Source organism: Rutidosis leptorrhynchoides, chromosome 2 (genome assembly GCF_046630445.1).
Source record: "Rutidosis leptorrhynchoides isolate AG116_Rl617_1_P2 chromosome 2, CSIRO_AGI_Rlap_v1, whole genome shotgun sequence".
NCBI lineage: Eukaryota > Viridiplantae > Streptophyta > Magnoliopsida > Asterales > Asteraceae > Rutidosis > Rutidosis leptorrhynchoides.
This window is the reverse complement of record NC_092334.1, coordinates 435,166,886-435,194,522: the sequence shown is the minus strand read 5'-3', so window position 1 is coordinate 435,194,522 and position 27,637 is coordinate 435,166,886. Positions and strand designations below refer to the sequence as shown.

At 33.1% G+C, this 27,637-nt stretch overlaps 2 protein-coding genes across 8 annotated transcripts; one reads left to right on the top strand and one right to left on the bottom strand.

The window, feature by feature from the left end:
• The first annotated feature begins 7,012 nt into the window (after positions 1–7,012).
• On the top strand, positions 7,013–9,703 carry LOC139892416 (probable arabinosyltransferase ARAD1). The gene is made up of 2 exons (XM_071875488.1): positions 7,013–8,169; positions 9,002–9,703. The coding sequence occupies exons 1-2, from the start codon at positions 7,279–7,281 to the stop codon at positions 9,521–9,523; spliced, it is 1,413 nt and encodes a 470-aa protein (XP_071731589.1). The 5' UTR covers positions 7,013–7,278; the 3' UTR covers positions 9,524–9,703.
• Positions 9,704–12,125: 2,422 nt separating this feature from the next.
• LOC139892414 (MADS-box protein AGL24-like) lies at positions 12,126–27,130 on the bottom strand. Of its 7 annotated transcripts, none has more exons than XM_071875480.1 (9): positions 26,989–27,130; positions 26,270–26,457; positions 24,506–24,587; positions 13,422–13,483; positions 13,235–13,334; positions 13,076–13,117; positions 12,922–12,969; positions 12,683–12,825; positions 12,126–12,382 (listed from the first exon to the last, which is right to left on the bottom strand). In XM_071875480.1, the coding sequence occupies exons 2-9, from the start codon at positions 26,455–26,457 to the stop codon at positions 12,373–12,375; spliced, it is 675 nt and encodes a 224-aa protein (XP_071731581.1). In that variant the 5' UTR covers positions 26,989–27,130; the 3' UTR covers positions 12,126–12,372. The 7 variants fall into 7 exon arrangements, with proteins under 7 accessions (XP_071731581.1, XP_071731586.1, XP_071731582.1 ...); XM_071875485.1 differs by having other exon boundaries at positions 26,270–26,460; positions 26,989–27,097; XM_071875481.1 differs by lacking the exon at positions 26,989–27,130 and adding an exon at positions 26,850–26,985.
• Positions 27,131–27,637: the final 507 nt, after the last annotated feature.

The following is a 27,637-nucleotide window of genomic DNA, read 5'->3' as shown; positions in this document are numbered from 1 at the left end:
AAATGTGTTAGGTGACTCACATGGGCTGCTAAGAGCTGATCATTGGAGTGTATATACCAATAGTACATACATCTAAAAGCTGTGTATTGTACGAGTACGAATACGGGTGCATACGAGTAGAATTGTTGATGAAACTAAACGAGGATGTAATTGTAAGCATTTTTGTTAAGTAGAAGTATTTTGATAAGTGTCATGAAGTCTTTCAAAAGTGTATGAATACATATTAAAACACTACATGTATATATATTTTAACTGAGTCGTTAAGTCATCGTTAGTCGTTACATGTAAATGTTGTTTTGAAACCTTTAGGTTAACGATCTTGTTGAATGTTGTTAACCCATTGTTTATTATAATAAATGAGATGTTAAATTGTTATATTATCTTGATATTATGATATATAATATATCTTAGTATGATATATATACAGTTAAATGTCGTTACAACGATAATCGTTACATATATGTCTCGTTTCGAAATCATTAAGTTAGTAGTCTTATTTTTACATATGTATTTCATTGTTAATACACTTAATAATATATTTACTTATCATTTAACATAATTAACCAAGTGTATCAATATCTTAATATGATTCATATGTACCTAGTAAGACGTTGTTATAACGATAATCGTTATATATATCGTTTTCGAGTTTCTTAAATTAATAGTCCCATTTTTATGTATATAACTCATTGTTAAAATACCTAATGAGATACATACTTATAATAAAATCATGTTAACTATATATATAACCATATATATGTCATCGTATAGTTTTTACAAGTTTTAACGTTCGTGAATCACCGGTCAACTTGGGTGGTCAATTGTCTATATGAAACCTATTTCAATTAATCAAGTCTTAACAAGTTTGATTGCTTAACATGTTGGAAACACTTAATCATATAAATAACAATTTCATTTAATATATATATAAACATGGAAAAGTTCGGGTCACTACACTTACAACCCTCATCTTCAAGAACACCCTCACCATCATCTCTCACTCTACTCTACTCTCTCTCCTAAATTCGTTCAAAACCCTTCTCCTTCAAATAATCACCATGAGCCACTACCACCTGCGTTCCCTTTCTCCTGTCTCTTTATTGTTATTGTCGAGCTCCATATCCTACCACTTCTACTGTACGCTAGCTGCTACTACTCTTTGTCATCACCGGTAATCTTCACCTTCTTTATTCTTATTCTTCGCCATCATCACCCACCTCATATCAAATCACCACCACCACTTAAGACCTTCTATTTCAGCTACAGCTACTGTTCGAACCATCATGAACATCATCATCTTTGTTACTATTTTTGTTTACTGTTCCGATTACCAACACCACTCGAAAACAACCATCATCACATGCTGTCTTGCTACTACGGTACGCTACTGCATATGCTTCTGTTTATGATTAGATGATAAAACGATGATGACTGGAAAATAATACGCAAAGTAAATGATGAATAGTGATTAGGATTTCATGAATATGATTAAGGTTACAGTTGATTATGATAATGATGAAGAGAAGGATGAGGCGATGATGATTGTGATTCTGTGACGAGTTGAAGATAACGATGATGAAAGATGAAGAAGATAATAAATAGTTCTGGGTGTTGTTTAGGTAGAATAAATAAGAAACTGAATAAACGGGTTATATAAATAAAAGATGGTATTAAAACAGAAAAGGAAAAATGGCGGAGTGGTCTGGTTATGTTACGGGTGAGCGAGAGGTTAGAGTTTCAATCCCAGCCTGCTGCAAAAAATTTGTTTTGTTTAACTCAACACTTGGGCCGATTACTTATTACAACCATGGGCCAATTAATTTTCGAAGTTGGGCTTTGGATTGTTGGGCCGAAATGAAACAAAAACGGGTCATATATAATTGGGGTGATAAAATTTCAGAAAAAACGGGTTAGACTAGATGGTTAGGAGTGGTGTCTGGTGAATGAGAGGTCATGGGTTCGAGCCCTGGCAAAGGCAATTATTTTCTTTTTGGAGCTTTTTCATGTGAGGTAGTATTATTATTACTCTTATTATTATTACTCTTATTACTCTTATTATTACTATTATTATTATTATTATTATTATTATTATTATTATTATTATTATTATTATTATTATTATTATTATTATTATTATTATTATTATTATTATTATTATTATTTGTTGTTATTACAAGTATTATAACTATTATTATTAATATCATTACTAATATATGTATTATTATTATTATTAACATGTTTAGGATTATTATTAGTATCATTAATATGAAAACAATAAAATTTATTATTATTTTTTTATTTATTAGTATCATTTTTATAATTATTAGTATTATTATTATCATTATTAACCATATCATTACTATTATTAGTATTATCATTATTAATAAAGTTATTATTATTAGTAACTCACTAATGTCAAAACTATCATTTTTTAACAAATAAATAATTTTGTATATAAAATGTATTTAGTACATATACTATAACTATATTAATATTTCATATAACTATATATTAACATTACCTAGATAAATAATTACATGTAACAAACTATTGATTTTCAAACATAATAATAAATATGTATATATACATACATGTGTATATATGGATATATATATATATATATATATATATATATATATATATATATATATATATATATATATATATATATATATAACTAAATGAATAGATATTAATCATTTAAAAAAATATATATACAAAATAAATATATATAACATATAATTTAAGATATAATATAAGTATATGTTTTTAAATGGAATTTAATATAAATCCTATATAACTACAAATATATATAAATAATATATATTAATAAATTAAATTATGTGATTCCCGTTATATGTTTTAATATATAAATGATATAGGTTCGTGAATCCGAGGCCAACCTTGCATTGTTCAGTTCTGTCATATGCATATTTTTATTACAAAATGTCGTATCGTGAGTTCATTTGATTTCCTTTTACTCTTTACATTTTTGGGACTGAGAATACATGCGCTGTTTTTACAACTGCTTTATTAAATGCTTTTGAAATATATTTTGAACTGCGAATACATGAAATGCTTTTATAAATGTTTGACGAGATAGACACAAGCAAAACATTCCTCGAATGAATTATTATGCAGACAGAAGTTCTGCGGATTATTATTGAATTATGTGGACATGATAATTGCCACCATTGAATTATGTGGACATGATAATTGCCACCATTGAATTATGTGGACATGATAATTGCCACCAATTGATGTGAATGTTATGTATCGAGAGAATGATTTTTATACACAGGTTATGCGTATTAGTTTTTGTGCACGAGATATGTGTACGGTTACTAAGATTTGTGAAAATGGTTTCGTACACGAGAAATGTGTACTGTATTTAAAAGATATCGCATGTACATTACAGGTGGGTATAGGATTCGGGCCCATTTGTACCATGCAACATTTAAATCTCGTGGTCTATCAAAATGATGAATTTGATTGTTTTATGATAAACCTATAAACTCACCAACCTTTTGGTTGACACTTGAAAACATGTTTATTCTCAGATATGAAAGAAATCTTTCGCTGTGCATTTGCTCATTTTAAAGACATTATTTGAAGTCGATCATCGCAATGGAACCAGATGTTGGTGACTTCGTCCAGATGGATTAGGACGGGGTCGCTTCACATGTGAATGATAAACCATTAAAATTTAACTCTAGTTAGCTAGGGGTACCAATCACGCAAGTTACACAAAACTTTGGTATCAACTATACAAAAAAAAAAAAGTTTAGGTGTTGTCATGATAATGTAAACAAACTACATGTACCAATGACGTAATTTTTTTTAAACTAAATATTGTAATATTTTAGACAAAATTGCTGAAATAGTCCCTGTGATTTGTACCAAAATGCTGATTTAGTCCCTGTGGTTTTTTTTTACGGAGTTCGTCTTCGTGGTATGCCTATGTTGCTGATTTAGTCCATATTTTTGACGGACGTCTAAATTCGCCGTTAAATGGAGGCATGTGAGACCGTTTCTTTTTCTTTGATTCCCAAATTCATATATTTATATTATTATTTATTTATTATATACCCTGTACATTTAAACATCCAATCTTTTCATCACCACCAAACCCTTCATACCCATCATCCTACATCTTCATCACCACCATCAACCCACCACCCTCTACCATCGTCAGTGGTCTCACCACCCTCTAGATCCATCACCGCCATGTTTCATCTCCAAAACCACCAAATCTGCGGTTCATCTCTACCACCAGATTTGCTGAATAAAACCTCCGACACTTGAGTTTTCCGACGAGATACTGTAACCCGCCGCCAGATCTGAAGTAAATAGCAGCAAATCATCTCGGTCTCCGGAAAATCATTTCCGGAAACACGATTGCAGGTTGTTATCATTCTTGGATATAATCGATGGATCTGGTTTCTCGAATTGAATCAACGATTGTAGGTGGTTTTCATTTTTTGAGATTCGAACGATGATACCGTTGTTTTTGTTCTTAAATCTGTTGTTGCTGCTGTTTTGGTAAACTCATTTGGGAAATTGCAATCCAGTATGATTTTAATAGTTAATCTAGTATAGTAGTATGATTTGGGTTACTTTTAAATCCATTGCTGCTGCTATTTTTTTTTTTTTTTTGAGTTATAGTATGATATATGCTTTAATTCGTGTGGCCATGGTTGGAGATCTAATGATTTGGTTTTGATATTTTACGATGATGATTGATGACGATGAAGAGATGATAGACCTGGGAATGGATACAATAAAAGTGATCACTATCTCCATTTTATAATTTCAAATAAAATAAAAATGATCATTAATTCCATTATGTTTCTCATCCATGTTAACCTAATGATTTTGACTATTAATACTTACTATTCTTATAAAACATGAATTTACTAATTTTTATTTACTTTATAAAGAAAAATGTACGATTTCAACCTCAACAATATTTTGTAATGAGTTTTTTTTTTTCGTTTGTTGTATGAAATGCAAATGGATGAATCTGTTTACCTCAATATATGATTTCAATATGGGATTATTTTATTAAATGCGTTAATGAATGTGTTTTTTTTTTTTTATTTTGATTAGATATGATGTGGTGTTGAATCTTGATTTAATTATGTGATGAACTTGGGTTAAGTTTTGTGATGAATCTGGGTGGAGACTTTTATGGGTGATGATGGCGACTGAAGTACAAGTAATACAACATATAGTACAAGTCTTTTTGTTTGGAAAAGAGAAGGAAATGTAAAATGACATGTTTATCCTCACATGCATTGCACATGATCAGATTTAACGGCTGATTTAGAAGTCCGTCAGAAATGGGGACGAAATCAGCAACATTGACATACCACGAGGACGAAGTCCATAAAAAAATCACAGGGACTAAATCAGCATTTTGGTACAAATCATAGGGACCATTTCAGCAATTTTGTTAATATTTTATACTCGGTAATACGGAGTATTTACTAGTATATTATTTTATTTTTTAGAGTTAATTATACCATTTGTCCCTATAGTTTACTCTAAATTATATCGGCCATCCCTGTCTTTTAAAAATTATACGTGTAGTACCTGTGGCTTTACAAACGAATGTCGATAGTCCAAATCCTAGTGTCAGTTAAATTAGTCCGTTAAATGATGGGCAAATGTATAATTTCACCTATATTGCATATTCACTCTAACTCAAACGATTATGTCATTTCCTTTCTAATTTCATCTTCATTTTCTCCATCCCCTAAACAAATCATAACCAAATTTCTTTTTCAATAAACAATTTCGTTTTTATTTATATGAATTTTCACAATTTCCCTTTAAACAAAAACATATTAACTTAAACAAAATTTTGCAAGTTCATTTGATTTTATTCTTCAAGATATTAACTTAACCAAAAGATATTTCTAGAATTTCTCCTATAAAAGTGAATACTAAACCGTGCCAGTGGAACTTTCTGACTTCTCAACATCGGGGTCGTAAACCACCACCAGCGAACTATAAGAAACCCTTTACAAAACAACAATCGATGAACTATAGTAAACCCATCAGGTCGGAATAAACACATCACTTCGGGTTGTAACCACAACCGGCGAAGGAACTGTAGATCCGACGTTGTTGATCTTGTCTATGTCGTAGATCCGAACGATGTCGTAGATCTGAACAATCGTCGTAGATCCGAACAAACGCCGTCGACCCGGATGGTGTATATCTAGTAGATTAATCGTCAATTTTAAATGTTAGTTCTTGAATGATATTTGCTGTGATTTTAAAATTAGTTCTAGAATCATCAAATTTTGTTCTTGAATGATTTTGCTGTGATTTTAGTTTAGAATCTTATATATCAGATCTCAAAAGGCCCATTAACAATTTAATAATTTGAATATATGAATAATAAAAGTCTAATGATATTCTAGGAATTTGATGAAAGGTTTTGAGGTAAAGAAATTAAGAAATGACTTTGGGTTTGAAGAAAATCGAAGAAAATTGGGAGAATTGTTAATAAAGAGAGGAGAGAAAGACGTGATAAAATTACATATTTGCCCATTATTTAACTGGCTAATTTAACTGGCCTTATAATTTGGACTACTGCCGTGCGTTTGTAAAACCACAGGGACTAACGGTATAGTTTTTAAAAGATAAAGATGACTGATATAATTTTAAGTAAACCACATGGATCAACGATATAATTAACTCTATTTTTTATTATTGTTTAAAGATCATACTAAATCAGGTTATATCTTTCTTAAATGTAAGAGCCAACCTAAATTTTAATACTACAAAAAACTCATCAAGATTCGATTTTTCCCTGAATATCAACATTCCCAGTTGTATCTAATCCATGTTTTTAGTTTCAATACCTCAGATCTCATATTTGGGTAACACTTTACTTGCATTCTCATTTTCACTTTTATCGATTCTGTATCTACACATTTGTTTTATTCTACACTCTGTTTTGCAGGTTACTTTTGTGCTATTGAATGTTTACAGTCTCATTCAAAAGCAAAGCAAAAAATGTGTACAGATTTCATCTATTAACAGCTTCAAATTAAGTTACTTTAGGGTCTTCTTGAAATCTTGTATTTTCCCCAATTAATTTCAAGAATCATCCACTAATTAGGGTTTCCAGTATGTAATTAGGGTTTCCTATTTTATTGTGATAGTTAAGCTGTTCTTTTTAATGGGTAATTGTTCATACCCTTTATAATCAAACTTGCATTAACAAAATCTTCAATTAGTTAGCAAAGCTTCCCCCTTTCCTCAATGACTTCAATGCCGGAAAAACGCGTGTTTTCGTCTAAATTGCTTTCATGCTTGATTGCTATCTCTATGTTCTTTTTAATCCTTTCGTGTTCGCTTATCTTTCGAATTGGCAATAATTCATTAGTACCCAGATCCATTTATAACCTGATTGTAGTTGACCATGGGTCAATCGAACCAAAATCGAGTCCTTGTAAAGAATTATGTTCCCAATCTCAGCCCATTCAACGGGCTGCTGCTTCGTGTGATCCAAATCAAGCTATATTAAAAGTCTATATGTACGATTTACCTCGTGAATTCCACTTCGGGTTACTTGGATGGATAGGCGACCCGACCCGTTTATGGCCTAATGTTGGTAATTTTAGCAAAATCCCTAGATACCCAGGTGGGTTAAACTTACAACACAGTATAGAGTATTGGTTGACACTTGATCTTTTATCATCAAATATGCGAAACGTCCCAAGATCTTGCACTGCGATTCTTGTACATAACTCGAGTCAAGCAGATATTGTTTTTGTTCCGTTTTTTTCGTCTTTGAGTTACAACAGGTTTTCTAAAATCGAGGGGACGGGGAACAAGAGTACTAATGATATTTTGCAAGAACGGTTGGTTGAATATTTAAAGGGTCGAGATGAATGGAAAAGATTTGGCGGGAAAGATCATTTAATCATGGCCCACCATCCGAATAGTATGTTAATTGCTCGATGGAAACTGGGTTCTGCTATGTTTGTGCTTTCTGATTTCGGAAGATATTCGAATCAGATTGCGAATGTTGATAAAGATGTGATTGCTCCTTACAAACACGTTGTTAGGACTATTGATGCTAAAAAGTCTCCTTCTTTTGAAGAACGCCCCACGTTGGTGTATTTTCAAGGAGCGATTTATCGAAAAGATGTGAGTTATATCCTGTTCTTTAATTTTCTTTGCAGAGTTCACATTATCTGCTTAAATTTAGTATGCGAAATTGAAATAAATAAAGTAGTAGATATGGTATTTATTAGAGCGTATTGGAGATCGCTTGCTTTAGTTGAATTTGTCTTTTAACATACCTGAACTCACATTCACAGAGTACATAGACAGAGTTAATCATATGCTTTTAAGTTTTAACTTATAAGTTCTTGTAGTCATTTGAACATAGATGCTATACAGGATAAACTAATTCTTCCAAATTATGAAAGAGCTTCGAATAATTCTCTTTTGGTATTTATGATCCATCAATGAAATCAATATATATATTAGGGAAGTTCTTTATAAGTTTGACTTCATATATTGATCCTGTGATTATTTATGTATATGTTCGTTCGTGTTTGTTTGTGTTCTGAACAAACGTAATTTCTTAATGAACGAACAAGAACAAGAAAATCCGTTATTTTAATTGTTTGTGTTCGTTCATTTGTTCTGCCTTGGTATCCGTTAGTTTAATGTATGATCAGGCTCCGTTTGTGTTTGTTCATTATGGAGATTTTATGCATTACATATGCAGTTTGGTTTTAATTCGTTGTTTTTATATGTTTGTTGTGTGACCCATTAGAGATAATAAGATAATCGAAATCAACCCATTTATCTGTGAATGGGTTGAATTTGCCACATTTAATGGATAGGTTGAGATTATATTGTTATACGCATCTTTATTCTTATATACAATTTATTCTGAGATAATCCATTTGTTCTCTCTTTTTTAACGTTCACACATATCAAACTTCCAAAATATTCTTTTCGTGATCAGGGTGGAGTGATTCGTCAAGAATTATACTACTTACTAAAAGACGAAAAAGACGTGCATTTCACATTCGGAAGTGCAGTCGGAGGTGGGATCCGCAAAGCATCAACCGGAATGGCAGCCTCAAAATTCTGCCTAAATATTGCAGGGGACACGCCTTCATCTAATCGCTTATTCGATGCAATTGTCAGCCATTGTGTTCCCGTTATTATCAGTGATGAAATCGAGCTCCCGTATGAAGATGTTCTTGACTACTCAAAATTTTCCATATTTGTTCGTGCATCAGATGCTTGCAAAAACGGGTACCTTATGAATCTTCTCAGAGGAATCAATAGAGAAAAATGGACCGAAATGTGGGACCGATTGAAGCAAATCGCACCACATTTCGAGTATCAGTATCCTTCGAGACCGGGTGATGCGGTTGACATGATTTGGAAGGCGGTTTCGAGAAAGGTATCAACTTTACATTATAAAGCTCATAAGAAAAATAGATACAATATGTCACAACAATTTTTGAATTCTCATTAAGTAGTGGAGTATGTTTATTCTTCCCTATAGAGAAGGTAAGTATTTTTTTTAGCTTCTGAGGGAAATATAGATCATAGTAATGTAACATATAGTTGAAACCTTGTGAGATCTAGTAATGTGAATCCTTTATGTTTATGTTGCTCATCCAAAAGAAAGATTCTGTTTTTTATATATAAGAAAGATTCATTCCTTAGAAGATAAGTTTCTTGAAAACTGTCGTTTTTTCATTTCAATTTAAAGCAAGGTTGATGCTTTAATGTGCATAAATTCTTGTTGAGTGAATAGTTTAGTTTGTTTGGCTTTTGATGTCGTTATTGTTGTTGTTTAGCGGTCTTGTAGTTAGTTTGCGTTTCTCTCTAGTTTGTTTGGTTTTTAAGGTTCGATTCGCTTTTGTTTAGGGTGTTGGGTTCGATTTGAATCAAATGTTAGTGAAGGTGTTGGTGCAATATTTATTTTGGGATTTTGGATGAAATAAAGGGTTTAGAATTTTGGAAGCTACATAGTTATTTTGAAAATTTCTGAGAGGCTAGAGATGAGATCGGTACCGAATCATATAGTACCGAACTGAAAATCCCAAAATTGAAAATGTGAAATTTCAAGAACGAATACCGAGCCGTTTTACAAAAACGCTATCGGTTGTTTGGTAACGGTTTCTTCGGTACTATACCCATGGAACCAAAAATTGGCTTTCGTTAACTAGTTTTCGTCTATTTAAAGTTATTCATTTTAATGTTTTTCTTGCAAAACATTGGCTAACTAAAGTTATATAAGCTCCATTGTGTGTCATCCTATAGTTAAATCTGTAGGTAATTGGCTCGGTATACGGTAATGATAGATACTCTCAATCAACGCCATTATCTGCTTGCCCCCATCTCATTTAGCATAAAAGGTTTGTTGTGAACCGAACTAGTACACATTTCAGTTGACCTACGAATTTGAAGCTCACGTGTTCCCTTATCTTAATCTTAGAAATAGTGACGAATCTAGGATCGATACTCAATGTGGTGTCATATACAATTTGAGCACTACTTCTATGATTTTTTTCCCAAGATATGACTGTTTTACTTCAAAACCCATTTATTTTAAAAACATATGGGGTCATATTTGGAAATTTAATGGTGTCCTATATACAAAGAACCCCACTTATTACAATGTAGAATCGCCATTGCGTAGAAGGTTGAATGTTATATGGAGTGAGTACTTCTAACCGAAATATAAAATATCAAACTTTACATAAGTGAACCCGATCATGAAGTCTATACATTAAAAGACAAACAATTCCATAATGTATTACAATCAATTTGTTATTAATGTTAGGTTTACGAGGACCGAACTGAATGGTACCGAAACCGAACTCGTCCAAAATCAAGAACCGAAACCGAATCTCCAATGTTTAAGTTTTCGGTACTGGTACCTATTAGAGGTATTAGAGATATACTTAGGGACAAGACAACTTGATATACTTGGAGAACAAGTTAGGAGTAAATATTGTATAGATATATTTTCTATATATTGTTGTATTATATTATATTTTATTCTTCAAGTCTTGTATGTATTATAAATTATCAGAACTATTAGAGATATACTTAGGAACGAACTTGATATACTTGAAGAATAAGATAAAATAAAATACAACAATATATGGAAAGTATATCTGTACAATATTTACTCTTAACTTGTTTTTCAAGTATATCAAGTTACTTGGTCCCTAATATATCTTTAATACCTCTAATAATATCAATACTGGTTCGGTTTCATTTTTTATTTTTTATTTTTTTGACATGCCCACTGAGAGGTTTAGAAAACTGAATCCTGAATTTAGACTTATGAAAGAATTTGAGAACGTGCGATAAGGGCACCTAAAGATTTAGAGATAGCTACAATACAAAAAAACCAAATAAAGCAAAAAGCTTAGTCTTGGTAACATGAAGGAACCTAGAACTGCCTTTGAGTATTGGGCACGGTTGGAGGTCAGAGGTTTGATCTCTGGCTCCGTAAAAACATCCTCGAGGGAGGTTTTACCGTCCCGTACGCAGGAATTTGATCTGATCCACATGCCCGTATGGATTGATGGATCTGGTCCCTGTTATGTGGTTATGGTTTCCGCCCGAAAACACATTTATGCGTGGAAAATGATCGAGTGGTGGTTTCTATTCCCGTCATTGATTCCAAACCCAGCTTTAATAAAATCATGAAGGAACCTAGTATTAAATTAACTATTCCTATATATATATTCTTTTTTGAACCCTATGTATTCTTCTTCTTCCTCTCCATGCATTCATTTCATTTCATTCATAGAAAAAATGGTTTGAAATAAGCAAACATGGGAAGTAAAAGTTCCGAGTAATTGGTCAATTCATGATGTTACTCGAGAACGAAAAGAAGAAATGAAAGAGATCCATGATTTGCAACTTGAACAGAATATAAAGAGATTGAGACATGCATGTTTTAAGGTCAAGTAAAAAGAACAATGGAGTTTGGGGCTTCACCAGTTTCTTCGACATCAAGAAAACGTCCATTGAAATTGTCGTCGTTTTCATGCTCAAGTACTTGCAACATTATTCCTGTTAGTTTTGAAGTTACAGATGATGATTATGGTAATGATGAACAAGAAGAGATGAAGTTTATGCTGTTTTCAGACTGTGTTGCTTCAAGCAACCCAATATTACCTATTTTGAAGGAAAAACTACAACTATATATATCTTCATGAAAATAATTTGGCTAAATTTTCATTAAAGTACAAGCAGTCTATTAAACATTATTATAAAAGAAATGTAATAAGTCAGCCAATAACTTGTTTTACAGAATGGTTCTTCGCTCTTGAATTCATCTATTTGCACCACTTGATATCAAGGTAGCCTGCAATGGATAAAGAATGACACTACTTGAAGAAGGTAAAGAAAAACTGTTTTTTTTTTTTTTTTTTTTTTGATATTTTTGATTTTAAAGTCAAGTATACTCTCTCCGTCTCAAATTTACTATTCGGGTACCAAAATTACTGCCCCTGTTCAAATTTTAAACAATACGGAGTAATTTTTTTTATGTAAGGTTAACTATTGGTGTTAGAGTATTGCCTTTTTTGTTGTTGTTGTTGGTGGACAATAATTTGAAGCGTACGGAGGTAGTACAACATAAGAGTTGGGAGTTTGGCTGTCTTACCCAAGTTTGAGGCAAGTGTCTGAGCTACAGTTGTTGTAGTTATGAGGCTCGATTGAGCTCAAACCGCTAATTGTCAACTCCAAAGAATGAAGATGACTACATTGATTATGAATACCCTTTTGGCCATTTGATATATCCTTTATCTAATTCACAAGATCGACGCGCATAAGCAATTCTGCTATAGAATTTAAATGGAAAGGGACCTAGATATATAATCAGGAAAGTTCAGACAGTCGTACCACCAATTGTTGCTTCAAGTATGCGTTCTCTTCTAGTAGTTGCGCTTCCTGAATATCAATTTTTGTCAAAGTTATTCAGTTACGATAGATTATGCTAAAGCTTAAAAATTATGAAACTTTGGATTGAAATAACAGAAAGGTTTAGTCGCGAGACCCTCTTCTTTAAAGTGCTGATCTCTTTCAACATTCTGTCACCCTGATGATGAAAACATTTAACAGAGAAACGTATAAATTGACGAGAAATTAAAACTAGTCGAATCAAAACTAATATAACATAATATGGATGTTAACACACACACACACACACACATACCTTTGCTTTTACGACTGCAACCAATCGAGACTCAATAATGGCCTCTAGTTTGCGTAGCTCTTTGAGATCAAGTCCCTGAAGATCTTCTCCCTTCAAATGACTGAATTTATCGAATATAAATATAAATTTACTGAATTTGGTTTTGGTTAATCAACTAAAACTCGAATGTTTTAAAAGAAGTTTGTACCTCAATTCTCGGGTTCTTTCCCCAAGTTCTTTGCTCAAGATGGCAGATCTTCTTCGAGCAATCTATATATGATGACCGGAAGATTCATAAAATTGCAAAACTTTTTTAACCAATTATTATGATAAGAAGAAAATACTATTATATTATGTGCTCTCTCCATGTTTATATCTCTTCCAAGAAACAATATATACAGAAAGCACAATTCATATGATTATGTTATATCCGCGTGTCGTATAATTGTTTATATTCATATTTAACTATCTGATTGGTTGTTGTAATTGCTTGGAGTTTGATTGATTATTCTTTTATTGTATGATTATGTTATATCCGTGTGTCGTATTGTTTATATTCATATTTATCTATCTGATTGGTTATTGTAATTGCTTGGAATTTGATTGATTATTCTTTTATTGTTGTGGGTGTGTATATGTGATTATATACGTTCTTTGGGTTCCCTCCAAATCCTTGTTGCTATCAAGAACTGTAGGTTGACCGATTTGAGAACGATAACGGATGTGGATGAGCATCCCGGGATGTGGATGAGCATCCCGGGATGGGATGACAATGGATCGGATATGGATCTGATGATGCCATATCCACACCCATATCTATTTAATTTTTGTATATCAATATTCATATCCATATATATTTAATTTCAGTTCATCCGTCCATATCTATATCAATATCCATTGAATTAAACGGGTTAATAAATATCCGTTAAATATCAGTTAATCTAACGACGTTTGACAATTAAATCTAGATTATAACAAACTTAGATATTTAACCTTTATATTTTTGGTTTGTTATACATGTTTTGATAGTCATTTTTCGTCGAATGTAAATTTAATTTAGCAAAATACGTTATAAGTAAATATACGTCCGAATTAATCTAAATATGTAACTTTGGATATTGTTAGTAACTGATAGAGTACAACATCTTATCTATTTCATTGATTGAATCATCCTATATATACACACTCGATCAAGATAACTAAGGTAAATGTTGCCTTTATTTTAGGCTAATGATTCTGTAATATCGATACCATATTTAGTTAGAACAGTGACTTGGTCATCAAGGTCTATTACTCCCCCGCAGTCGAAGCGATCGGAGGACGAATGCAAAGACTAGAGCGGAAATCGGTAAACAGTAAGCGAGGTAGACCTTTGGTGAAAATATCTGCTATTTGATACCTTGTATAGGAACATGAAGAACACGAACGTGACCATTAGTAACTTTCTCTCTTACAAAATGAATGTCGAGTTCAATGTGCTTGGTTCATCGATGTTGGACAGGATCTCCGGATAGATAAAAGCACTGACATTATCACAAAACACTAGTGTAGCTTTCAAGACAGGATAATGAAGTTCAAGCAATAAATTTCGTAACCAACGTGACTTGGCTATTGCATTGGCAACACCCTGGTATTCCGCCTCGACACTAGAACGAGAAACTGTGGCACGTCGTTTAGATAACCAAGAAATTAAATTATCTTCAAGTAAACACAATACCCCGATGTTGATCTTCGGGAGTCAGGACATCCTCCAAAATCAACGTCAGTGTAGGCAATCATATTATGAGATGTAGATCTAGAGATGTGTAAACCATGTGATATAGTTCCTTGCCGATATCTTAAAATTTACTTAATAGCATTCATATGAGTTTCGTGTGGATCACGCATATGCAAGCACACTTGTTGAACCGCATAAGTTATGTCAGGGCGTGTAAAAGTAAGTTATCGGAGTGCACCCACGAGACATCGATATTTAGTGGGTTAGCAACAGGTTTGTCAAGAGATGCACTAACTTTGCCTTGAGAATCCACGGGGGTTGAAACGTGGTTACAAGAGGCAAAACCTGCTCGATGAATGATATTAGTTGCATATTCTTATGTATGGTAACCGTGATCCCTAAAAAAGAACTGAGCGAAATAAGATCTTTCATGGCGATTCTTTGGCAAAAAGAGACATAAGATGCTTGCTGAAAGAATTAGAGGATGTCGTAAGTACATTATCGTCGACATAAAGAAGGAGATAAGAAATCTGCGAAGCATTATGATATGTTAACAATGAGTTATTACATTTACTATGTTTAAAACTGACATTAGCCGCAAAATCTGCAAAACGCTGATACCAGGCACGTGGTGCCTGTTTCAAACCATATAAAGATCGTTGCAAGAGACAAACATGATTGGGATATCGAGGATCCCGAAAACCTTCCGGTTGATACATGTATACCGTGTCCTTTAAATGTCCATGTATGAAAGCGTTTTTGACATCTAGTTAGTGGATAGACCATGATTTACAAGTGACGATGCTCAGAACCATGCGAATGGTATCCGATTTTACTACTGAGCTAAAAGTCTCATGACAATCAATGCCTAGTTCATGGTAACGTCCATCACCAACAAGTCTTTCTTTGTATCGTTCAAAGTTGCCATTTGACTTAAATTTATGTTGAAAAATCCACGTTGACCTGATTACATGCATAGGAGATTCACGAGGAATAAGAATCCATGTCTTATTATCAATCAAAGCTTTATATTCTTCATACATGGATCGTTTCCAGTTTGGGTCAGAAAGAGCAATTTTAGGATTCATATGGAAAAGAGATATAGAAGTATAGATGATAGATTGAGTGGAGCTTTAGGTTTATAGATGTCGGACATGGATCGTGTTATCATGGTCCGACGAGGAAGAGAGAGATCAACAAAAGGAGAACTGAGGAGATGTAAAGATTGAAAATTCGATTTGCTAGATTGAGCAGTGTATTGTTTGTGTTAGTAGAAGTACTAGAATTATTTGTTGTAGTAGATGTATTTTTCGCATGAGTAGAAGAACTCGAATTAGTTGCATTAGAAATGGAAAGCATATTTGGGATAGAACATGAAGTAGAACTGGGCCAAGAATCATTATATGGGCTGGGAGATGGAGTAAAAACTTACCAGAGTTGTGTGTTGGTGACAGAAGTAGGCGTAATGGGCCTCGGTTGGTAGAAGGAGTTTGTTGGGCTTGGTGTACGGGCCAGATTAGTTGGCGATATAGGTGTTTGAGTGGATTGATTTTGTGGAGAACTAGAGTGAGTGAGTGGAGAACGTATTTGATCAGGAAGGAAGATAGGGTGAAATGGAGTAGTTGAGAAATGGTAGGATTCGAGTGAGGTGTTTTGAGAGTTGGAAAACGGAAATATTGACTCATTAAAGATTACGTGATAGGATATAATGATTTTATGAGAAGTTAGGTCGTAACATTTGTATCCTCAGTTGTTAGAAGGGTAGCTGAGAAATACACATGGAAGAGAGCATGGTTATAGTTTATTGATTTGTGTGGAAGGAATGAGCTGATAAAATAAGCACCCGAAGACTTTTAGATGTTGGTAAGAAGGTGTGTGATTTTAAAGTAATTGTGTAGGGGATTGGTATTGAAGATTTTTGTGAAGAAGAATGTTCAGGATGTATGTAGCCATGGAGTTTGCATGTTGCCAAAATGTGGATGGTACTTTTGACTGTGCAAGTAGGGTTCGAATGATGTTGTTTATAGCACGAATCTTTCTTTCCGCTTTGCCTTTTGAGAGGAAGTATATGGACACGAAAAACGTAAAACTATGACATTTTTATTGCAAAACGTTGTGAAACTTTGTGTTGTTGTATTCCGTTCCATTATCACATTGGAAGTTTGATTGGTGACTTAAATTCTGTAGCGATATGAGAGTGAAATTGCTCAAATATGGAGTATACATGTGATTTTTGGCTAATGGGATATGTCGACAAATAATTGGTAAAATGATTGAGTAATAATGAATAGTATTTGTGACCCTCATTTATTATTAAAGGTGAGGTCCATAAGTCATTATGAATGATGTCAAATTGAGCAAAAGTAGTGGAATATGATTCATAAAAATGTAATTTTACTCGTTTGCCAAAAACACGAGATTGACAAATTTTATTGCTAATATTCGAATTACAAGAAATCTAACATGTATTACTAAGACTTTTTAATATAGTGTGACTGGGATGCCTGAGTCGATGATGCCATAAATTAGAAGAGACGGCGGAGAAGGTAGAGTGATGCTTTAGATGTTGTTGAAGTAAAGATGCATTGAATGGATATAAGTCGCCAGAGCTATTACATCGTAGAATTGGTGTCCCCCTCGAAAAATCCTTCAAAGTGAAACCAAATAGATCAAATTTAAGAGAAATACAATTTTCAGTAGATATTAGATGTACAAAAATAAGATTTTTAATTTGATGTGGAGCAAAAAGTACATTAGATAAGTAAACGGGACGGGTAAAAGATGGAAGGAAAGAGGTGACCGAACCATGTATTGAAATATTATTTCCATTACCTACGGTAATGTGACGTGGCAATTTTGATTGAGAATAATATAGAAGATTACCTTGTGAACCTATCATGTGAGAAGTGACACCCGTGTCCATATACCAATTGTTGTCTGGAGGGATGAGACTTATGGTGTACATTGCATATTCAATGTCAGTAGTAGTGGAAGCAATAGACTGAGCATGTTGTTGAATATGTGGACGTGGACCTAAAATTCCATGTTGTTGATTATTGTTAAAATTGGGCCTAGCCCACAATTGAGTAGGATGTGGGCATGGTGGCGGGCTCCAAGTGGTATTCTATCCGGCCCAATAGTTACAAGGCTAATAATTGTTTGGCGGCCCAGAATAATAATTAGGGCCATTTCTTCCATTTCCATGACTTATGTTTTAAGGAATTTCTATCCCAATTGTTACCCCGATAGGATCCACGACGCCGAACATGATATGATTGACTGAAGGAGTGATCGGTGGTTACCGGTGCTTGCGAGGGTGGTGTAACGGTGGTGACGAGCGTCGTGTCTGTTGAAGAAGTAGCAGATTGAGATACTTGTTGTAATTTCCAGTTCTCTTCTATAACTAGGGCAGCACATGCAGCATAAAAGGACAAAAGAGGCGTAGTATATGATAACTGAGAAGCGATGGTGTCATAATTGTCGTTCAAACCTGCAATAAACTATAACATGATTCGGTCTTCTTCAAGAGCAGGACCAACATTACCAAGTTAGTCGGTGATGAGTTTGATTTCGTTGCAGTAGGCTTGAGACATTAGGAAACTGATTAAGACGAGTGTTGGAGAACCTATGGTGAAGATGAATGGCTCATGATTTGCGATTGTCTTGAAAAATAGATTGAAGGCATGTCCACGTCTGCTCAACAGTTGTGTCAGGTTTGAGAATGGAATTCAAAAGTTCACTAGAAATTGTGCCACAAATCCATTGAAACACAATGAAGTTAAGTCGATTCCATGCTTCAATGGTTATGGTGGTTTCGGTAATTGTAAAAAGAAGAATCAGAAGTTGCAGTTGCAGGTGTTTTGGAGATTATGTGATCGATAATGTTGTAAGCCCGACAGTGAATCTTGAAGAGTTCAGCCCATGATATATATGTGTGTGTATATATATATATATATACATATATACATACATACATATATATATATATATATATATATATATATATATATATATATATATATATATATATATATATATATATATATATATATATACATATATATATATATATATGTATGTATGTATGTATATGCTGTTATCCATGTCAAGAGTTATAGAAATAAAGTTTTTAATGTTGTTCTGTGATTGTCGGATGGAATTTTTCATTGTCGGCTATTATTGAGGTGTTTTTGGAAGAAAGAATGTAGAATTGAGAGGTGAAATCGGCAGAGGAAGAATGAGGATCGTGATATCTTAGGCTGATACCATGATAGAGTACAATCTCTTGTCTATTTCATTGATTGAATCGTCATATATATATACAGACTCAATCAAGATAACTAAGGTAATAATTGCCTTTATTTTAGGCTTATGATTCTGTAATACTATACCATTTTTAATTACAGCAGTGACTTGGTCAACAAGGTCTATTAGTAACAGATAATAATTATGACTATCATAACTCTTATTTTGTTAATAATTTAAAATTTTGTAGGTTATATGTATATGTATATCGGTATGTTGATATATATGAATATATTTTAGTACATATATATGTATATATAGATGTATTTCAGGTGGTAATTGATATATCCATAGATGATAATTTGTCATCCATATCTGATCCACGAAATATTTAGATGATCCATATCCATATTCATATCCATAAGTCATCCATTTACGTCATCCATATCCATTATAAATGGATCGGATCAGGTGAATATCCATGGATGAAACATCCATTGCCATCTCTAGATGAGCATGATCAAAATTACATAAATTTGCTAACATTTCAGATTTTTTTATACGATAAAGAATCATTGAGGAACCATCGAACCTAATATCAGGGATAATAAGTTCGAGTGCTAAATAGAGGGGAAACGTGCTATCTAATTTCTTAATCTCTGACAATCGTGCAAACCCGATTAGAATCTGAATTCGCAAGGGTGTTAAACAATTGTATGATTAATCTACTCAAGGGATTGAATAAATAATAACTTACGCCGTGAATCCCGATTGAGGCAACTAGAGTTTGATCAGATTTCGTAAACATATATCTGAGAGTAAATTTATACAAAATAAGTTTAAAGTGTCTTAACACTAAATGAAATGGCCCAATTGGTCTATTTATATGCGGAAAAGTTTGTTACTTGAACATGACTGGCGTAGCACACGTACCACTCATGTGTGTTATTAAATTTCTGAATAAATAGGGCTTACGTAGCACACACATGATATTACTAACTTTTCGAATAAACAGGGCTTATGTAGCACACACGTTCCCCACGTGTGCGCACCACTAAATATTTCGGGGTTTACGTCACGGGCGATCTGATAGCATGTTGAATGCCCATGCTAAATAACATTGCCTGATAATGCACAAGTGTTCCATCCGACAAGGTTGAAACAATCGAGATATCGGGATACAAATCTTGGAGATAGTCTCAACACCAATTTAGCTCACTGTAAACAATTTCGTCCTCCCAATAAGAAATCTCTATTATATCTAATATACGGACGACGGATAAACAAAATTTTAATTCTTGATTAGTTTGCATAGGATCCGCAAGACAATATTACGGTTGAAACGACGCAGTTTTAGATTTGTTGCAGCAGATAAAATCAATTTCTATTATTATTTTGGAGGTCGCGATGTTATACCTGATGATCCCAGCACGATCTTGGTGTAATATTTACAAAAGGAAGCTTGTGGTACAATTTCGGATTTACACTGAGAGAAAGTGAGATTACAATGCGATTAGTGGCGGTTAGAACTATTTTATTTTCTCGAGGTTACGGTTTTTAGGTTCATAGGTTATGGATTTAAGTTCATCTTTATTGCTTGTGAGAGGGAGTTTTGATGTTAGATTATATTTAACGTTGCGTGATTGTGGGTTTATGAAGGCATATCGCCCAATCACTGGGGCCGGTCATATAAATTTTGATGCCTTAGATAGAAAGATCGAAATATACCCTCCAACTTTTAAACGATAAATTTTGAATTACAAAATCAAAATAAATCACTTAAAAAATCGAAATATGCCCGAACAACAAATCACTTTAATATAAATCAATACATTATAATGTAAGGTGGCGTCGCCAGGCAGATTTTTAGGGCTTGGTGGTTTGAAGTGAAAGAAGCCAGAGAGTTCAGATATGGATACGTTGGTGTGTGAGAATGTGAGATCAGCGAAAGATAAAAAGAGAACGAGGTAGACTTTTTACCCCCGTTAATAGTAAAATCTCATGGTAATTAGTATTATAGGATAATAAAGTATACACAATATATAATTATATATATTTTTGGTTCGCAAAGGAAACCTTCTTAGTGACAACCACATTGAGTCCCCACTAGTAAGTAAAACCCCAGGGTGACGAGCTCCCTTGAGCAACGAGACCTGTAACCGGGTGAATTGCGCACATTGGCGCCCCTCCGGTCAAGAGCCTATTTTAATTTGATCTTGGTCTTTACCAAGATTCGAACTTCGTGAATGGTTCTAATATCTTCTTCTTGTCATCAGAGGGAAGGGAAAGGGAAAACTGGATGATCCTTACAAATGTTGAGAGGCATAAAATTCTAGTATTATGGCATGACTTGTGAACTCTATGAACCCAATATTGGCAAAACTTACATATACTATAACACAATACATGAAATCTGGATAACATTTCAAGCAGAGTATTCTAACCTCGAAAATACCTCGTAATGTTTTGACAATTAATCATTACTTCGTAATACAAGCTAAGGTTATTATTGAATATAACACTTCTTTAACAACATTATGGCAGGAGATGGATACGTTTTACAACATACAGTAGTCGTGTTCCCAAGATAGTGCATCTATACCTAGATTCTTGAAAAAGATAGAATTATTGATGTTCTTCAAGGTCTAAACAAGGAGCTAGACGAGATAAGAGGTAAAAATTTTAGGATTGCAAAAGTTCGAAGAGAAGTAAGCCGAAGAAGGTGATGTTGCAATCAATCAAATGGAGAGATTCAAAGTGTTTCTCTTGTCACTTAGAAATTTGAAGTACGAAAAAATTTTCAGCTTCGAGAATTTTAAGTGTAAAAACCGCAAAAACCCTATCATACAAGGCACTAATGTTGGGACACTCATGGAGAGCTAACAAATGGGTTCCTCGAAGGCTATACCCCAAGATTGTTTCAGCCCATACTGCTTCTACACATGTGACAAAAACTTCATTCGATACTAATTCATCTCCTAGCCCCTTCACAACTAGACACATGGAAGTATTGAGGGAACTCTTACATTTTAATAAATCTCCATCAACCCCATCACGTAAAGTGGCACAACAAGGTGACTTTATACCATCTTTTATTTTGAAGAACAAATCATTTAAAGGGTAAATCGTAAACATCTTTTCTTCCAATCATATGATCGGAAACTTAAAGTTATTAAAAGACTATAAACCACGCAAAAAACTTTTATTGCTATCACAGTTGCTAATGAAAAGTATCTCGTATGTGTTTCAAGTATTGGAAATGTTGTCTATGATAATCTGAATCTGGATTCATATTAGACGTGAAAAGCCTCTATTTAACTTGTTTTCCTACTCATTTTGAATTTCAGCAGCGATCTTCGGGGAGGGGGGGAGGAGGAGGAATGATTGGCATTGCTGAAGAGCGTCTATTTTTCGCACGAAGGTGGTTCAAGTTCACACGGAAGTCTCAGTCAATATTTAAAAAGTCCAGAAATCTGTGTCACACGAAGGTCAAAGACTTTCGTAAGAAGAAAGCTAATTTCGCACAAAGGTCGGAGTGTCGCACAATAGTCACAAGACTGTCGCAAGAGGAAGTTCTTCAGAGGAGACTTTCATATGACAGCACGGAAACTAGGGTTTTCAACCAAAACCTTTGTTTTCAAGGGAAAAACCAAAACCTTTATGATAGTACTCTTAGGAAACACTTTTGACTCACAAAACAACTCAAAATCCCAAACTTTAAATACAAAAATTGTATCTTTTTTGTTAAACTCGGATCTTTTCAAAAACCCAAATACACAACTTGTAATTTTTGATTAAAAAACTTTCAATTCACAACCAAAGGCTCTGATACCACTTTATTGAACACTAAAACGATCATAAACAAACGATATACTCGATCTAATGCGCGGAATTCACTAAAACAAATTTAATCAAATAAACGAGAACTATCATGATCGAATAATTAAACCTACTCACCTAAGACTAGATTAGAATGACGCCTAAAGTTGTTATTAGTATTGGGAATGATTTGGGATGAGAAGTTTAGAGAGATCACGGCTTGGGTTTGTGTAAAGTGTGTAACATTTGAATGAAACTCATAACCCGTATTTATATACTGTCAGCTCTCCTTCGTGCGAAAGACTATCTTTCGTGCAAAGGTTTCACACCTAATTGCGAATGTCAACTCTAACATATTCTTACACCAACCTAACTCTATCGTGCGGAAGAGTTAGTCCTTCGTCTGAAAGTCTATGACCTTCGTAGAAATGACTATGTCTACTATATATGTTTTATGCATTTACGTTTTATTCTTGAACGATTTAAGATTCATATATAAGCATATAAAGCATAATCATTTAAATAACATGTAATAAACATAACGAAAAGTCCAATGTCTATATACATCAACTATTCAAATAACATGACTGATATAAACGTTATGCGTGATATAAATTAGGGATTCGTATTATGCACTAGCATTTGTCTTTGAGTGAATTTGTTAAAATATGAGTCGTTGAGACTATTAAATGAGGAAAAATTAGGGAGTTTAATAATATTTAATAGTTAATTTTTGTAACTGAACAATTATTTTGAAACATATATAAATAAATAAGATATAAATAGTAGAGTGAACTTCTAAGACAAAGGGAATACAAATATCAAGGAAAGATTGTCTATTTTATAGTAACTAAACCCTAATTGAATGTAAATTATGGGTACAGAGGATTAATTAATTACGCGTATTCTTTGTGTATAGATAACGTATGCACTTCATCAATAAAAAATTTGAGTTTATTAGGTTTCTTAATTATCTGGTTTGTTTTTAAGTTCTATGTTTGTTTCACAAACATTCCTACATCTATTTGGTAACCTATAGTGATTGTTGCCAAGGGATTTTGGTAATAGCTCATTGGTTTAAAACCGAGGATCATGTTTATGATTCAGTACGTTTGTAATGGCAAGGCATGATGAACGTTCTAACACACTTGAGGTTATCGATTAAGATGTAGGCGAAGCCTGATGTAACATCCTTGATAGGGACCGGGTATTGTCTAATGATAACATAATTCGTTTGTATACGTGTGAGACAGCCGAGACTATAGAAACTTAGGTTAATTGTAAATAATGAAATTCTGTTTGCAATTGCTTTCCTGATAAAAACAATGAGCTAGCTACAGATTCTACTTCACCTACAAGTATTTGGTTATGTCTAATGATAACATAGTTGGTTGTGTATTCAATTTTTTAGATAATGTGGCTAAATTGTATATGTAGCATAGTATGTAGGATTTTGCAGTTTTAGTAACATAAAATTATGTTATCAACAAATTAATTAGTACTATGCTGACCTGCAACTCCTGAGACGATTGTTGCAGCTGATCTCCAACATTCTGGGACTGCAGTCTATGCCTTTCTAGAACTTGATTCATACTTTTTAACCAAAAAAAATTGGAAGTTAATAATGTAACTAGACAATATACTAACCAAAAAAATTTGGGAGTTAACCTAACTATATAGTTGCAGAATCTAATCTAATATAATGTAATTTGAATTTGAATCATACGTAAGCAATTTATCAAATATATAGATTATATGAATATGAATCATATTAATTTAAGTTAAACATATATCTGCTAATATTTATTCTATATATAGGAGTGTTAATTAAACGATTTAAGACTAATTATATAAAAAATGTTACGGAGTAGTCAAAAGCAGTGGCGATTCTAGGATTAAAATGTAATGGGGTCCCGAAATTTTTTTCACTACTAATTATATTTGAGTAATATTTTAGTGGTAGTTTACTTTAAAAAAAAAACTGCAAACTCGAAAATATATGGTGTCCGAGTAGTTAAAGTTAGTGGTATTTTAAACAATTTAAAAGAAAAACTATAAATTTGGAAAATATATTGGGTCCTGCGGTTAAATTTAGTGGTGTCCTATACAATTTAAAGAATATTTTCTACTAAAAAATTTCAAACTAGCGGTGTCCCGTGACCCCACGAGTATACACATAGAGTCACCCCTGGTCAAAAGACTAGAAGTTGATTAGGTACTGTAACTAAAATTAACGACTTACGAGTACTACTTAATTGGTCAATATTTATTTAAATTTTGTCAAAGAAACAAAAATAAAAACAATACTCACTTAAGCTCAACAAATTAAGTTAAACATAGAAAATGATTATGTAAATCAAAAAAATCTTGTCGGAAAATAACACATCATATAAAAACAGCTAGCTGAAGGAAACAGTTGAAATAATTTACCCTACAAAAATATAAAGATGAAAATTTGAGTACTGCCTCACCAAAAGTGTAAAGATTTTTAATCTGGTTTGTACTGCCCTAGGATTATTTCATCAATACCTTGTACTATTTCATAAGCAACAAACTCAAGTTTTTTTGCCAAAAAATAAATAAATAATACTAATAAATAAATAAAAATAAAAAACTTAAGAGAACCAGGCCCGTGTTCTTATTTAGTAGCTTACTGATATCAGTTTTAACCTTAAAGGGTTTTATTAATGACCATTAACTGCGAGAGAATTACATATATATAAAGACAGATGGATAGATTATGTGCCCAAAGTTACATCGAAAGAAGCGTCTTAAACGAATTACAACACCGCTCGAACCATGAAATGATAAAAGGATACTTGCAATTGAAATATGAAACCCTAGCATCAAATTAACATTATCTTTAATTATATGGAGTACTATATATTTACTGATTAACATATACACTGATGATAGAAAAATTTAATGAGAGTCAATATATTTAAAACAATGCACAAAAGAACTTATTGTATGTTAGATTTAGAAGTACACATGAATCTCTAAACTGTCACCTCATGATCAATGCAGTTTTCCAGCTATTATTAGTACTTTCAAAACACATTTCCATCTGTCCTTTAATTTGATCAAAAATGTTATTTCCTCTTTTAGAAACAACAAATTCATGTTTACTCATTAAATCTTCATATACTACTAGCTAGTATATATCTGATTTAAAAGTTGAAAGATAGAAAATTAATTAACTAAACAAAGTTAGTTGCTAGCTAGATCTGTACTTGTACTTAGAGAGAGAAAGTAAGTGAGAGAAAGTAAGAGACCTTGAGGGAGAGTAGTGAAAGAGTTTTCCGGTGGCCGAAAAGACGATGAGAGCTATATCGACATCACAAAGAGTAGACAACTCTTGAGCTTTCTTAAAAAGCCCTCTTCTTCTTTTTGAGAAAGTCACTTGTCTTGCTGATAGCTTTTCTATCTTTCTAATCTCAGTTTTCTGTCTCACCATCCTCATCTACTAATAATTAGTTACAAAATTAAAATATAAAATTTGAAAATCAAAATGAAGAGTGAAAACCACATAATATAAATATCTGCTCAAAATCAAGTGAAAAAAGAGAAACCTTTAAGTGATCAAGCTGAAGAACTGATACACAAATTAAACACTAGGTATACAAAGTAATATCTAAAGCAGAATTCACGCACCTTGTTTGAACAGAAAATAATAATAATAATGAAGTAATAATAATAAGATACTACTACTTTATAAAGCAAAGACAAAGCATATAGCCATATATAATCAATCCATAAAATACAAGTGGATTAAATACTATATACGGAGTATTAATGTACACACAACTTTCTGTATCAATGCTCATATAATTATATTTTTATAGAAAATTTCACCTGATTTCTTTTTTATAAAGTTCTTTAATCTCTATCTAATTGGAAACAACATTAAAAGAAGGCTATAAGTAGAAAAAGTGGTATTGAAATTGTACTGTATATGTGATTTAATTGGTAGTAAAGTGATGAATAAATTTACCTTAAACAAAGTTAAAGGGGGCTAAGAAACTTAGGCTATTGGGTAGCTTTTCTTTAAGTTTACCCTTTAAGGATATTGGTGCTTGTGCTATTTGTGATAATGAAGATCGATACTATTAGGACCACCATGCCCCCATCGCCAATACCATCAAAGTATGGTAGTACTATACAACTCCCATATTTATTTTATATTTTAATTAAATTAATAAACAATATAAAATAAGGTTCCGACGTGTAGCCCGGTTGGTTAAGGGCAATGGGTTCTGTGCCACATAACAATGACCCGGGATCGAATATTATTCACTACAAGAAAAAAGAGGACGGGCGACGAAGCCCTTTTGTGGCACCTAATTCTCTCCGCCAATGTGCTACTAGATGACAAAATTTCCCATTTCTTTGACTCGTTTTTGGGTCCACGTGGGGTCCACAACACATATGCGGAGACGTGTTTTCCACCCAGACGAGTCAAAGATTGTTCACGGAAGAAGAAGTTCATCGTAGGTGGGCCGAGGAGCGGGATCGATTTAAAGCCGAGGTGACGGAGAGTGTCAAGAAATCGGTGACAAAAACCGTTAAAAAGTATGCACAATATAATGAGGAACTTGATAGGTTTAGGTGGTGGAAGCGGGAAAGGAAAAGACCTGATGAAT

Bases quoted from the DNA above. Each gene is read 5' to 3' on its own strand.
- LOC139892414 (XM_071875480.1), bottom strand. From the start codon at position 26,457: ATGAGGATGGTGAGACAGAAAACTGAGATTAGAAAGATAGAAAAGCTA. The intron at 24,588-26,269 runs GTCTCTTACTTT...TTGGTTAAAAAG, and splicing joins TTTCACTACTCTCCCTCAAG to TATGAATCAAGTTCTAGAAA. The intron at 13,118-13,234 runs GTATGTGTGTGT...TTTCATCATCAG, and splicing joins TTGCAGTCGTAAAAGCAAAG to GGTGACAGAATGTTGAAAGA.
- LOC139892416 (XM_071875488.1), top strand. From the start codon at position 7,279: ATGACTTCAATGCCGGAAAAACGCGTGTTTTCGTCTAAATTGCTTTCA. The intron at 8,170-9,001 runs GTGAGTTATATC...TTTCGTGATCAG, and splicing joins GAGCGATTTATCGAAAAGAT to GGTGGAGTGATTCGTCAAGA.